The sequence below is a fragment of the Amblyomma maculatum genome, chromosome 1, assembly GCF_055883805.1.
Source record: "Amblyomma maculatum isolate TAMU_Amacu chromosome 1, ASM5588380v1, whole genome shotgun sequence".
NCBI lineage: Eukaryota > Metazoa > Arthropoda > Arachnida > Ixodida > Ixodidae > Amblyomma > Amblyomma maculatum.
In genome coordinates, this window is record NC_139344.1 from 305,498,165 (window position 1) to 305,513,418 (window position 15,254).

Consider the following 15,254-nt stretch of genomic DNA (forward strand, 5'->3'; position numbering starts at 1 on the left):
CAATCGCGAAAAATGATACCGTATTTGTCACATAATGAACCCACCCTCCACTTTTGCCCCCGAAAATTAAAAAAAAAGAGTTAAAGCCGGTTCACATGCAAGTGATTGAGCGAACTCAGCGACGAGTGACAGCGACTGAGTGAGAAACTACGTCGCTCTTGCCACATTGACAGCTGAAAACCAGTTTTTGCGGTTGGGGCAGAAATCGCGAGCGTTTTCGCTTGCATGTCGGTAGCGCATCCCTCCATTGCATCCACAGCTCATTTATTGGCAGCACGCCAAGATGCTGTGCAGCGATATCGACCCCACGTGTTTATCTTTTGGTAGCTCCTGCAGTGAAGGGGAATGAACTTGGCAGAGTGCCCATGATGGCTTGATTGCACAAGCTTGGTTCAATTTATCACGCCGCGCTTGGGGCGGGCGGAGTCCACTGCCACAAAATCATTGGAAAGTGACGTGATAGCTATAAATGCCGTTTAAAGTGAGCAGATCTAAAAGCCGGTGTCATTTTCGCAGCAGACCGCGTGCTTTCGTTGATTCATGGATGCAAGGATGGACGACTCTTGCAAATAAAAAAAGTGTTCCACTTCTTAACGTCCGCAGCCACCATAGCTTACGCACGTCAGCCGCCGTGCGCAAAGGGTTCACAACATACGCTGGAGAATGCGTCCGACGTCCTGTCTGCCACAGGCTGAGCTGGCTTGGTGCATGCGTAGCGCGTGCTGCAGCGAACGAATACCGGGAAAGAGAGAGGAAGGAGAGAGATAGCTCAGCAGAAGAATGGGCACACTCTAGCGCTTTGCTCTATCGTGTTTTTCCCCTCTCCCGAACACCATCGCAGATGCGCGCGCCTTTGGGGAAAGGGTGCGGTGCTGCCTTAGACCAGCTGTCGCCAAGCTGTTCACTCTCATTCCTTCGACGTGTGGCTTCAAAACATCACGCTGCAAACGGCCGAGGGTGGTGCGATTGTCTTTGAGGAAGGCGCACCTTCCAGTGTGTAGTGCGAAGTTTAATATATCGAACGACCGGTGAAATTTAGTTCGATATACGACGCAGCTTTCCTATACTTATACATGGAATTTTAAAGGGGATATTCCGCGTGTTCGATAACCAAAATTCGAATTATCCGGGTTCAGCTGTATTATGCATCTTCTCTTTTGTGCCTACGGCCTTGTCACTGCCATGTGACACTATAGTGTTTAGGGTTCCGAACCTCTCCAGCCAGCCATCCCAGACGGAAAACAAAAGATCTAGAGGAGCGCTGGGATTTGCCAGGGAACATGGACGAATAGATGAGAAACAAGTTATCACAAAAAGGGACAGCTGGTAGATTGGTGAAGTAAGGCAAGGAAAAGGAAATTATGATACGGCTACTGGTTAGACTTGCTCAAGGGAAGGGAGAAAGGGGTTCATAGCTAGGTGGCGCAAGCTGCCGCCCAAATCAAAGGGTAAAGCCAGTGGAATCCATCCAGTAGGTGTGAGCAAGCAACTCTGGACCAATCACGCCTCAGGTTACGGCAGCCTGCAAAATTCGTCTGCGTCCCTGTGTTTTGTTTTTTTCTTTGCATTTGCATGCTGTGCGGCTTTCACGACTCCGGTTATAGCTATGTTGCCGACGTTTCTGTGCTCTTACATTGCCGCACATCCTGCAAGGTGACGAATCAGTGGCAAGCTCTGCCGCATTTCGACAAGCTTGAGGTAATTCGCTGCGTCGAGCGTTGGAAAAAAACTTGACGTTGCAGCTAATTTCAGAATTCTGAAGAGCACCCTGAGCACCATCTTGAAAAACAAGTCTGCCATCGGAGACGGCACACAGGACCGCCCGAAGCCTGTGGCCCCATGCAAAATATTTCGCCTGCATCCTGACGTCTAGGGGATTTCGCTGCTCTTTTTGCTACCGATGTGCTGCGGTGATACTGCACTGAAATACAGGGAAGGGGGTGGAGTTTGTTGACATGATGGCGCGTTTTGGGAATCCGATTCTCTTTGATGGTGCCAAATCCAGTGTTGAGGTGAAAACTACTGCCTACTGCAAATAGGTGTACATTTCTCTGCAGTAAATTTCTTTTGGGTAGGTTATTCATAGTGAGTGCCGTGATTTTTCATTTCATGATGCAGTTTTGCGCAACCGTTGACATCTTTTATGAGTTCAATGTTCAAGTTGATTATAAACGGGTTCGGTTAGAACAAACTGCTTTGTATATCAAGCAAATGTTAAATCATGCTGTTGATTATAATCTGGTTTGACTGTATTTGCGCACATCTTGCTTGCCCTCATGTCCATTTAGGGCATTTCTGTTAAGACCATCAAATTTTCTAATCCCGTCAAGTTTGTCTTAAAATTAGTCTATTGTATTTTCTGATCATTTCAGATACGGATGTAGGTTCTGTACATTAAAAAAAATTTTTTCACAAGCCATACTTCTATGGAAAGGAATATTGTGCACACATTTTATTTTACTCATTGCCAGCATAACCTGTTTTACTGATAATGCTTATGATTGCATTAAATAAGGTTTTTGTAGCTGCATTAGGCTATGGTGGAAGTACTTGAAGGACTCTGAATTCAAGTGTTGTTTCCCGTGAAGCGAATCAGCAATCAGTAGCATCAGCACCAGCAAGTGCCCATGTCAGCTGTTGCTTAATGTGTGGTACACGCAACATAAAAGTGATAACCAACTGTTGAGATGCTTCTGGCAATTAACCTAAAGAAAAGCTCAATACATTTTGTCATTCGAACCATGAATCTTTGCCTTGTGTGAATGATGTTGCTTTTTGTCCAGGCTCTTGTGGAAGTGGACAACAAGGCTGCATCACAGCTGATGTTGCAGCACCTTGCTCACCGTGTGGATGACATCATGCATCACTTGGAGGCAGGTTGTTCAGGATGGGAAACTTGGGCCAGTAGTTTAGCTTGGGCCATGCAGGTCGGTGTTGATTGGCTCAAAATATGCAGCTTTGGTCAAACGTGTAGGCAGTGGCACCACTATGACAAATGGCACTCAGTGCGGTTGCCCCTTCCCCAAATTAATTTCACCTGAAGGTCTATTTACAAAAGCGGAAATAGATAAGTTTGAAGACCAAGTCTGGTGCGTGCACATAAAATTGGCAGTACGTTCAGCTTCTTACGCAGTTCATGCTTTTACTCATAGTGGGTGCCTGTACATAATGATTTGGTGGAGGGTCATATTAAATATTACATCTGCTGTAATTTTTTGTGCCACAGACATCCTCTCCTAACCCACCTAGCATCTTCTGCCTCTTTCAGGAAGTGTGTGTCAGCCCTTGTTCTGTTCTGGCATATACATAACTCCTTCACAACATTCTAACTCTGGACCAGTGAAAGCAGTTTCTATGAGGCATGTATGGGTTGGGGCAGAGATGTCACAGCCAGACTTGAGATCCCGGGTTTTTCATGAGTCTGGGCTATGTTGGAAGAGTGACTTGATCCTGTGTCTTGTAGAAAAGGCCTACTCTCGAAATTTATGTACACACACACTATTGCACACCACCTGTAACCTTTTCTCAACTATCCACACTGTTCAACTCTCCCCGTTTATTATCTCTCCATTTAATTTACATCATCTTATATGTCATTTGGCATATTGTATGAAATTGTAGCACCCCTCGCTCCACTTTCTGGTTGCAAACTACTATAGCATGACGTCAGTCAAAGAAGAAGTTAGTTCCTTAACTCCGACAGATTTGGCAACCTGGCATCGAACATGCAACCCCACCCTACTACATGGATTGCACTGGCTCCTCTGCTCCTCCTACGCTCAGCCTAGAGGCGTTTCGTTGACTACGTTCCAACCAGCCAACCTGATGCCATTTTGGCCCAATAACCATTGTGCCTGGCTCCTCCAGGTTGAGGTGCATTTCCGGCTGCACTGTATCATCAGCCAGGAGACCAAGTTCCTCCATCTCATGTCCTCCCTGCCTTTCTACGTCGCCGAGCAACTAGCTGACATCACCACCTCGCTGGACATGACATGACCTTTGGACACATTAAGGCGACTCTCGTCGAATACAAGTCACCCTCCGAGCACAGCAGACTTTAGGAGGTCCTCACTGCTACAGAGCTTGGTGATAGTCGTTCTTCTCTGCTCCTCCATCTCATGCACCAGCTGCTTGGAGATTCTGGCATCCAGCAGGACACACTACTACGCGAGTTGTTTCTACAGCGCTTTTCCTAGAACATTATCTTTGTGGCTGTGGGTGATGTCCCACTAGACAAGCTCACTTCTCACGGCACCCCAGTATCAGCTCCGTGACCACACCTCCAGCTACTACCACAGCCTTCAAGCTTGTGAGCATAGAAGTTCGGATACTCTTGCCAGGTGGCTCGATGTCCACGCACCCTTGCCACGCCTTTCTCTGAGGTTATAGTCAGGCTGCCACTCTCTGGCACCTTCGTGCTCTCCGCAGCTTCAGCCACGGCAAAACTCCTTGGCTGCTACCACTGTATTTTCGGCAGCGCATGCACACACCCCTGCTCCTGGTCGGAAAATGCTGCGACCGACCACTGACGGCGCCACTGATGGTTGCAAGGCGGATGGATATGCCACCTTTTTTTATTTTTCCGACAAGATAATTGGCGCTCGTTTGCATGTTGACAGAGGAACACAGGTCAGCGTCATACAAGCTTCTTGGTTAGATCGCAACGAAACGACCTCCCTGCTTCAAGCGGTAAACAACTCCCCCATCCGCACATTCGGTTTAACGTTCTCTTACGCTTAACCTAGGATTTCGCCGTACATTTCACTGGATTTTCATCATTGTCTCAAAGCTGTTCTTGGTGCTGATTTTCTCAATTTCTTCAACCTCGCAGTCGACATGCATGCCCATCACCTCCGTCAATGGCATACTCTCCACTGCTGCGGCAATGGGTCTGAGCTCTCTTCATCGCTTCGCTGTATGGGAAACTTCTCGCCGATTTTCCCAACATTACAAAGCCGCACACCAGAGAGTCACTGATAACACACTCAATTACCCACCAGGTCTCGACATCAGCACTCCCAGTGTTTGCTTGCCCTCATTGCCTGCCTGTGGAATGCATTGTTATCACTTACTGCGAGTTTCAACACATGCTTGAACTTGGCATCATGCGTTCTTCCTCCAGCAAGTGGGCATCTGCCACTCCGCATGTTGCCAAAGAAAGATCTTGGGTAACTGGAGACCATGTGGAGATTACCACTCCCTCAACGCTCACGTGAACCTCGGCAGACCACTATTCACTTCCTTACATACAGGACTTCACATCAAATCTGGCTGCATGTATTGTCTTCTCTAAGATTGATGTTGTGAAGGCTCACCATCTAAGTTCCCATAGAGCCCGCTGATATTCCAAAGACTGCCCTGCCATTGCCACACCACTCGGCCTCCATGAGTATTTGAGGATGCCTGTTTAGTTTCAAAATGTTACACAGACTTTTCAGCAAGCAAACTATCAATGAGGTTATGCGAGGCCTCACTTCATATTTGTCTACATCGATACTCTCAACGCAAGCTGCTCCGAGTTTCGGCATGCAGCTCACCTGCACGCTCTTTTCCACTGCCTTGATGAATATGACCTTGTTATCAACCCGAACAAATGCATCTCTGGCGTCACTACAATGTTCCTAAGCCATCTTGTCATTCCACAGGTATCCGGCCTCCTGTCAGCAAAGTCATGGCAATTCAAGATTTTCCACCCCGCACGTCACTTAAGAAGCTTGGGCCTTCTAAACTTTCCATTTTCTCCCTAAGTGTGCCAATTTGCTGAAACCTCTGACTGACCTTTGGCTACTAAAAAAGATTTGGCTGAGCCACTTGAGTGGACCGACGATTCTGTAGCTGCATTCGCTACTGCCATGAAGGTACTCGCAGACGCCACCCTACTCGTACATCCCGTTCCTGATGCTCCGCTGTGTCTTGTCACCAATGCATTCAGTATTGCAGTTGGCGCAGTTCTCGAGCAGCACGTCTCTAGGTGACTGCCTCACGGTTTTTTCTCACAAATGCTGGAGCTACCTGAGGTGTAAATACAGCACCTTCAGCTGGAAACTCCTTGGTGGTGGTGTATTTTGCCATCAAGCATTTTTGCAACTTCCTGAAGGGGCAGGACTTCCGTGTCATCACAGACCACAAGCCCTTGACCAAGTATGTCTTCAAACAAGATCACAGCACCAACACTAACACAATATTCGGCAACTGTGCTTTATCTCCATCACATCCATGGGGCAGAAAATGCTGCAGCTGATGCACTTTCTTGCGTCGGTGCCATGGCGTTAGCAACCGCACAGCGCAACGGCCCAGAGCTGCATCGCCTTTGCTCGTCGACCATGCCCCTGCCCTTTTCTGAATATCTGCTGCTGTTTTCCTCCACGTTGATTACATGTGAGACATCATCTGGTGTTTCACTCTCCTAGATGCCTTTGGCTTTCCGTCGTGCCATTTTTCACAAGCTGCACAACAATAAGTAACCCTGGCATTCATGCGACGCATAATCTTATCACATCTGGCTTCCTTTGGCTAAGAATCAATGCCGATTTTCGCCGCTAGGCACAAACGTGCCTTCACTGTCGGCATGTCAAAGTTCACTGGCATACTGTCACGCCTGCATGTCCTTTTCAGTCTCCCAACGCAAGGTTTTTCCACGTTCACATAGACATTGTTGGGCCCCTGTCGTCATCCCGTGGGGCCTCTTACCTGCTCTCATGTGTGGATCGTTTTATCTGTTAGCCTGAGACGTTACCCATTGCTGACTGCATGGCAGAGGCTGTTGCTGTGGCTGGGCGTCTTGTTTTGGCTGCCCGTCTGTCATCACCACCAACTGTGACTGCCAGTTTCATACCCCTGTTACACGGGCGTTTTCAACGGCAGTTCAGTTGAACGCTGTAACGGCCGTGGGAACGGAACGGTGGTGTCTACACTCGCACGGCACCTTCCATGTTCGGTCAGTTCACTTCTGTTTTGACGATTTATCACGTGGCTGGGAACTTTTTACCTCGCAGACTCGAAATAAATTTTGTTTCTCTAATTATTTTCTGCGCTACATGCTGCACAGTGTGTTTTTTTAACTGTTCGAAAGAGTTGCTTGCTATTTCACGACGAAACGGACGGAAACGGCAGCGGAACGGAGACCGGCAAGCTCCGTTGGTGTCAGTCGCCGTTGGATTTCCAATGGCGCTCGTGCTGTTGTGCCTAACGGCTGTTAAAGTGCCTACATACTGGGCGTCTGCCACATCTATATGACTGCCTACCACTTCCGGCAAATGGCATGGCGGAACGTCTGCATCGCCAACTGAAGGCTGCTCATACTAATCAGCCAAGGGAATGCTGGCTGGACCACCATCTTCTCGTCCTTCTGCCCATCCTCGGTCAGCCTGAAAAGGCTGCTCTTCTGCTGAGTTCGTCTATGGCGTTCCCCTGTGCCTGCCTGGGGAATTCTCTCCTTCGTCCCCTCCATTTACCATAGATGTTTCCCCCTACCTCCACGACCTGCGCAACACATTTCGAAATGTTACTATAGCTGCTGACCGTCACCCTTAGCTAGCATTTTGTCAGCCAGAATCTGGATTCCTGCAGCCATGTCTTTGTACGTCGTGACCACGTTCGTCCTCTAACACTGGCCTACGATGGACCGTTCCGCATCCTTCATAGTGCGACGAAGACCTTTACGTTAGACATCTACGGTCCTGAATATGATGTGTCTGCTAACAGACTAAAACCCGCCTATATTGCAGTCCTCCACCCATGGCCCCTTTGGTCACTCTCGCTTCGGCTCTAACACCTTTGTGCAGTGGTTAGGGCGCTCGACTGCTGCGCCCGAGGATGCGGGATAGAACCCCGTCCGCAGCCATCTTTCGATGGATACGAAAAGCAAGGAACCTGTGGGTTATCTGATGACAATGCATGTTGAAGAACCCCAAGTGGTTGAAATTTCCGTAGCCCTCCACTACGGTGTTCGTCATAGCCTGAGTCGCTTTGGGATGTTGAACCCCGTAAACCAAACCAACCATCTACCACCTTCGTGCGGTCTCATCTAAATGTATGCGCTGGAAAGATTGTGTGGCTTCCGCTTTATGAGTTGGGGAGCCTTGTAACGCCCCTCGCGCCGCTGTCCGATTGCAAACCACAACACGGCGCCGGCCAAAGAAAAAGTTAGCACTATGGGCTGCAGCGCGAAGAGCACAATAAAAACAGGTTAGTTCGAACATCAGCACTGTCGGAGCTTGTTCTTCCTCGGCTTAGCTCCAACAGAATAAAAAGGAGTAGAAAGCACACACACAGCCGCAGTTCAAAAAACAAACGCACCAGGCTAGAGAATTGAAATTTTTTGCTGCACATACAGTCACACCCGGATTAATGAACCCGGATATTTTGAATTTAGGTTAGATAGAACACGCAAATTATCCCCTTGAAAATCGCTTGTAAAAGTATAGGAAAGTTGCGTTGTATATCGAACTTCAATTTTATCGTTAGTTCGATATATCAAACTCCGCTCCCTAAGACAATTGCATCACCCTTGGTCGTTTGCCGCGTGATGGTCGCAAGCCACGTACGGAAGGAACGAGAGAGAACTGGTTCAACAATGGCCAGTCTAGAGCAGCACCGCCCCTGGAAAGTGAGTTTTTCCCAGAGATGCGTGCATATGCCATAGTCTTTTGGAGTGCGGCACCACATGACGTTTGCATGCCACGTGTATGAAGGAACTTAGCAGGGGTGGGTTTGACAACGGCTGGTACGGAGTAGACACAGCCATTACAGCTATGGTGTTAGGGAGCAACATGCAGCAGCAAAGTGCAAAGGCATTTGCATTCTTTTCTTCCTCCATTGGGGAACGAAAAATTGTGCCAAGCTTTCTCTCTCCCTGTCCTCCCTTTTTTTCCTGTCTTTGTTTGCAGCAGCACGCACTGCGCATGTGCTGATAAAGCCAGCTCAGCATGTGGCAGGCAGAAGTTTGTGTTCTTCAGTGTGTGTTCTGAACACTCTGTGCCTGGTGGGTAACGTCGTAAGAGCCAGGTCAGCACATGGCAGACAAAACCTCATGCGCTTTCACGACGTGATAAAGCGAATGTACTGAAAACCAGGCGACTGGAGAAGCTGAGTAAGCCACCACACGCACTCAGCGCAATGATGTTACAGCATCTTGGTGCACTGCGAGGATGACGACATGAAACATGCAATAATGACTTTTTTAAATTCTCAGTGGCGAAAAAGGAGCATGGGTTCATTACCGCTAGAGATGTCGATTTTTGTATATCCAACTATTTTGTGGTCCCCTTTGAGTTCAATGTATCCGGGTTCGACTGTATTGCATAGACAAAAATCGTGCCGACGAAATTATTTAAACAAAGTGACTGAAGCAAGGCTGACAGTTGCTTATATCCTAATTTGACTGGGGAATATGGAAGTCTGAGATGCATTCATACCCCAAAGTCTTCAACCAGATGTGCTGATTGTACCTCAAGGGATATTTCCCAAAATTGCGCTGAAGCCCTTTGTGGTCTGCACTAAGATTAGGGGAAAAGACTACAGCCTTGCCGTAATCTGACGGAAAAGCAGCTGACTTGGGGCCCGAAAAAGGAAGTGCAGTGCCAGCTCGAAAATTCCTGAATCATGAACTATGTTGAGTGACATCACTTTGAATGGCTAAACCATAAGGTGTGACGAATGCGGCCTTTTCACGATCGATGTCATCCACAGAGGTGTACTAAAAAGCGAGGCACCGATCAATAGATGAAATCGGACTTGCCATGTTTGTTCCTGGAGGGAAAAAGGCAGAAAAGCAGTAATCCCCAGACTTGCATTTCAAAAAGGGCGTTAGTGAAGAAATAGACAATACATGTGTGTCTGAGTTGAGAGTGTGGAAAAAGATCAGGGATGGAAGTGCTGTTTTATTTGCTCCATTCTACTCCTAACTTCTTTCCCTGCTCCTTCCTGCTTCAAAATGATATATTACTCCAAAACTGCTCCAAACCAGCTGCTTTGATGTTCTGCCATCAAATTTAGCAGAGCACTGGTATTTGCCACATAGTAGCCGTTAATGGCATCGCCCACAAAAAAAAAATGTGATCCAATGCAGTTTGATGCAGGGCAGTAGCATGCTATGAGACTTGCTATAGGCTGCTGCAGTCGAAACAGTGGCAGCACACAGGTGGCAGAATTATAATGCAACTTGCGCTGAGCTTAATACATAACAAATTTTCAGAAACTAGAGAATCATAGCCATAATAAATGTTTGCAAGCAAATTTAAACCAAGCCACAAGTGATTGGAGGGAATTGTGCAAAATGTTCTGGGCGCATGCCAGCCTTTTAAATCAAGTGAGAGCAGGGAAGGTTAAGAAACTTGTTCGGCTACAAAGAACTACATGAGTTGTTCAATTGCTTGTGCTATGAAAACAGGCTGGTTCTTCACCGTCAAGAATCTCTGTCAATAACAAGCGTGTCAAACCTGCATCAGGGAAAAGCATACCTTAAGCATGGATACGCTGAAAGTGCTGCTCGCTAGAAACTTTCTCAAGGGTGCTGGAAAGTCGTACAGGGCCTATCACCAGCATATTGAAATTGAGGGAGCCCCAGCATTGCTCAAGTGCAAACATGAGGAGGCAGAAGGGAGCTTCATGAAGGTCTGATCAAAAACGATATGAAGGGGGTGCTTGCATTCAGGTATGGAAGAGTGGGTAAAGATTAAATGGCACACAGGACAGAGGATAAGACCAAGTAAAACCATGGAAAAGTGGGTAAAGTTTAAATGACACTATCACCGGCACAGGACAGAGGATAAGACCAAGTAAAACCATGGAAGAGTGGGTAAAGTTTAAATGGCACTATGACCGGCACAGGACAGAGGATAAGACCAAGTAAAACCATGGAAGAGTGGGTAAAGTTTAAATGGCACTATGACCGGCACAGGACAGAGGATAAGACCAAGTAAAACCATGGAAGAGTGGGTAAAGTTTAAATGGCACTATGACCGGCACAGGACAGAGGATAAGACCAAGTAAAACCATGGAAGAGTGGGTAAAGTTTAAATGGCACTATGACCGGCACAGGACAGAGGATAAGACCAAGTAAAACCATGGAAGAGTGGGTAAAGTTTAAATGGCACTATGACCGGCACAGGACAGAGGATAAGACCAAGTAAAACCATGGAAGAGTGGGTAAAGTTTAAATGGCACTATGACCGGCACAGGACAGAGGATAAGACCAAGTAAAACCATGGAAGAGTGGGTAAAGTTTAAATGGCACTATGACCGGCACAGGACAGAGGATAAGACCAAGTAAAACCATGGAAGAGTGGGTAAAGTTTAAATGGCACTATGACCGGCACAGGACAGAGGATAAGACCAAGTAAAACCATGGAAGAGTGGGTAAAGTTTAAATGGCACTATGACCGGCACAGGACAGAGGATAAGACCAAGTAAAACCATGGAAGAGTGGGTAAAGTTTAAATGGCACTATGACCGGCACAGGACAGAGGATAAGACCAAGTAAAACCATGGAAGAGTGGGTAAAGTTTAAATGGCACTATGACCGGCACAGGACAGAGGATAAGACCAAGTAAAACCATGGAAGAGTGGGTAAAGTTTAAATGGCACTATGACCGGCACAGGACAGAGGATAAGACCAAGTAAAACCATGGAAGAGTGGGTAAAGTTTAAATGGCACTATGACCGGCACAGGACAGAGGATAAGACCAAGTAAAACCATGGAAGAGTGGGTAAAGTTTAAATGGCACTATGACCGGCACAGGACAGAGGATAAGACCAAGTAAAACCATGGAAGAGTGGGTAAAGTTTAAATGGCACTATGACTGGCACAGGACAGAGGATAAGACCAAGTAAAACCATGGAAGAGTGGGTAAAGTTTAAATGGCACTATGACCGGCACAGGACAGAGGATAAGACCAAGTAAAACCATGGAAGAGTGGGTAAAGTTTAAATGGCACTATGACCGGCACAGGACAGAGGATAAGACCAAGTAAAACCATGGAAGAGTGGGTAAAGTTTAAATGGCACTATGACCGGCACAGGACAGAGGATAAGACCAAGTAAAACCATGGAAGAGTGGGTAAAGTTTAAATGGCACTATGACCGGCACAGGACAGAGGATAAGACCAAGTAAAACCATGGAAGAGTGGGTAAAGTTTAAATGGCACTATGACCGGCACAGGACAGAGGATAAGACCAAGTAAAACCATGGAAGAGTGGGTAAAGTTTAAATGGCACTATGACCGGCACAGGACAGAGGATAAGACCAAGTAAAACCATGGAAGAGTGGGTAAAGTTTAAATGGCACTATGACCGGCACAGGACAGAGGATAAGACCAAGTAAAACCATGGAAGAGTGGGTAAAGTTTAAATGGCACTATGACCGGCACAGGACAGAGGATAAGACCAAGTAAAACCATGGAAGAGTGGGTAAAGTTTAAATGGCACTATGACCGGCACAGGACAGAGGATAAGACCAAGTAAAACCATGGAAGAGTGGGTAAAGTTTAAATGGCACTATGACCGGCACAGGACAGAGGATAAGACCAAGTAAAACCATGGAAGAGTGGGTGAAGTTTAAATGACACCATGACCGGCACGGGACAGAGGATAAGACCTAGTAAAACCATGGAAGAGTGAGTAAAGCTTGAATAGCAGGCGCCATGACCAGCACGGCAGCCGCGGGCTGCCGTGCTGTCTGTTCCGCGTGACCTCCGAGACTTACAACTAAATTCTCTTTAATTTGACCCCCGTTGATTTGGAAATACAGGTAAGTGTTTCTGGCGGCGCATTCTCAGCTGACATCCATGTAAGGCTGTATAACATCTGACGGGTGCTATTTGTCTCACACCAATTAGACCGCGTCCGGGTAAGATTGCATGACACTATAAGCGATTTGCTCGCGTAGTGAACCCATGTCTTTTTTTTTTTTTTTCTTTTCCCCTAAGAAAAATTGAAGTGGGTTTGAGGGCAAGGTTCATTACATGGGATTTTTTTTTTTTGCAATATCTTTGCATCCTTCCATGCATTCATTCATCAACGAAAGGAAAACGCTGTCAGCCGCGATCATGGTGCATGCTTTTAACATTGTTTGCTTGAAAAGGCATTTGCTTGCTGCTATCACACGTTCGATGATTTTGGGGCAGCAGATTGCGTCCGCCCCTATCGCGGCGTGATAGCGAACACGCTGGGTACATTCGATTTTCCAGTCCCGGACTACTTGCTGACAGGTCTCAACTTCTGCTCTGACAGGAAGCATCATGAGGGTCACATGACCTTGCAAGCCCCCTCCATCGTTTGCTCTTAGCCACTCATTAGCAGTCGATGCCAACCATCAATCACCATGACTCGGTTCTTTTGCAGTGACGCTGCACGCACGTTTATCTTTTGGTGTACGTGTAATACTTAAAGATGAATAACAGAGACACGAATCAGTTGGTGGTTCTCGCGAGCGGAGGATGGCATGCCTGAATGTGAAGCGTTTTACAGACCGCAGTTCGGCAAGTTTTTCTTGCCATTGCTGCTCACAAAGCAGACGAAAGTGTTTCAAAAGCATTTGCAACAAGCGTTATCTGCTCCAGCACCAAGAGGTTCGCTTTCAGACCTGCGCGCTGAAAATATAGCGAGACAGGTGAACTTCTGGCCAGCACGAACAAACTATCCGTGCTCGGGGCTCTGGACGCTTCCATGTGTAGCGAAATTCAAGACAAGAAAGCCAAGACACAAAATTCAAATGTCTTACAGCTGCTTAGAGAGATTGGGTCATTGTTTAGCGTACAATATTGTCTATAGAAGCCAAGGAGGTTATATAGAACTTCTGGAGTGGAGGTTGTGCGTTAAAAGTGAAGCTGGCATCCGCCATCTTGTAATGGGCAAGAAAGACATATCTCTGACGGGTTCTTCCTTATATAACGTCCCTTTTCTGGCTCTACGTTACTTTTTACTTGTCTGGATATCTTCACGCTCTTATATCGCACGGGATCAAATTTCAATGAAAAAGTTCTGAAAAAAAAAAGGTAATATGCAGCATTATTTACTCATGCCGTGGCATCTACAGAATGTATATAAATGTGCTGTGTAGATTATGTCGAGTATAATTGCACTAGACTTATTGTGTGTCTCTGTAATAAATTCAACTTTATGCTATAATGTAGTCATATATTGTTGAGTAGTTTATATTTAGTACGATATATTGCACTATAATATTTGCAGGTAATAGTTGATGAGTGTTAATTGGGTAATTTCATAACAATCGAACTTTAGGCTACAGCATCAAATCATATATCACTTAAAAGGTCTCTAGAGCAGAATTTAAAATCAAATGCTAAACTACGTAAAACAATGTAAAACTGAGCTAATGCTGGTTAAAATAAACGCTCCACAGAAGAAAACTGTAGCACTCAATGTTTACACATTCACAGCACGTAAAGAGTGTTAAGTGCTCCTGGTATTTTTTTGGACTGCTTGAAAGAAACCAACATCAGGCGCTTGGTGTGTCTCCTCGGCTAGCTATTGGCAAGTATAACGTAAAGAAGATACAAAGCGATCATTCATTTTTTTTTCCTGCACTTCTGTAGCACCATCAAATTTTTGCAGCTTCAAACATTTTTAATTAAAAGGCTGTCATTTTTTCTCACTCACTGTGCTACCCATAAGAGTTCAAAAGATGTTGTACGAGTTCTAGAAGTCGCAGTGCTAATATCCCCTTCAGGCGCCAATTAAATTTTCTGAAAGGAAACACTTTTTTTTTTGCACCATGCATGATCATTAGGCCAAGCGAAATTTAAGTATAAAAGATTATGCAAAAATATTTATTTGCTTCCACATATCCACGTGGACATGGCGCCTCACATGAGTGAAAACATTGCAACATTTTCTGCATTTTCTAACTAATTATTAAGCATGAATAAATGTTTTCAACTGAGAATAGCTTGACGCCTTCAATATTAGGACACCTTCACGCAATCAGCGGATTACATACTGCTCTTGCACGAAATAACGAAGCGCCGCGGACACTTTAACAATTTCGGCATTAAGACGCCGTGTCCGCTTTTGTGGACGCGAAACTCTGAAAGTCTGGTGAAGCACTTTTTCTATGTCTAAGATAATGAAATCTCGCATGCAACATCTACATTCTCTTATTGACACATTCATTACAATAAATAGTATTATTAGGTATCGGTTTAGAAAGAGGCATGCAAAAATAAGAGCTACTGATTCCTCCCGCCGTAGAACGCTGTGACATCCATCTTTTACAAGCGCATTTTTCTGTAGCA

At 46.1% G+C, this 15,254-nt stretch overlaps 1 protein-coding gene across 2 annotated transcripts in view; it reads left to right on the forward strand.

The window, feature by feature from the left end:
* The window catches only part of Vps8 (vacuolar protein sorting 8), a 255,758-nt gene that overhangs the window by 191,957 nt on the left and 48,547 nt on the right, over positions 1-15,254 (forward strand). For both annotated transcript variants that reach the window (XM_084591219.1, XM_084591295.1), the window contains exon 27: positions 2,784-2,873. In XM_084591219.1, coding sequence (XP_084447345.1) covers positions 2,784-2,873 — 90 coding nt within the window. The remainder of the gene's footprint in view (positions 1-2,783; positions 2,874-15,254) is intronic.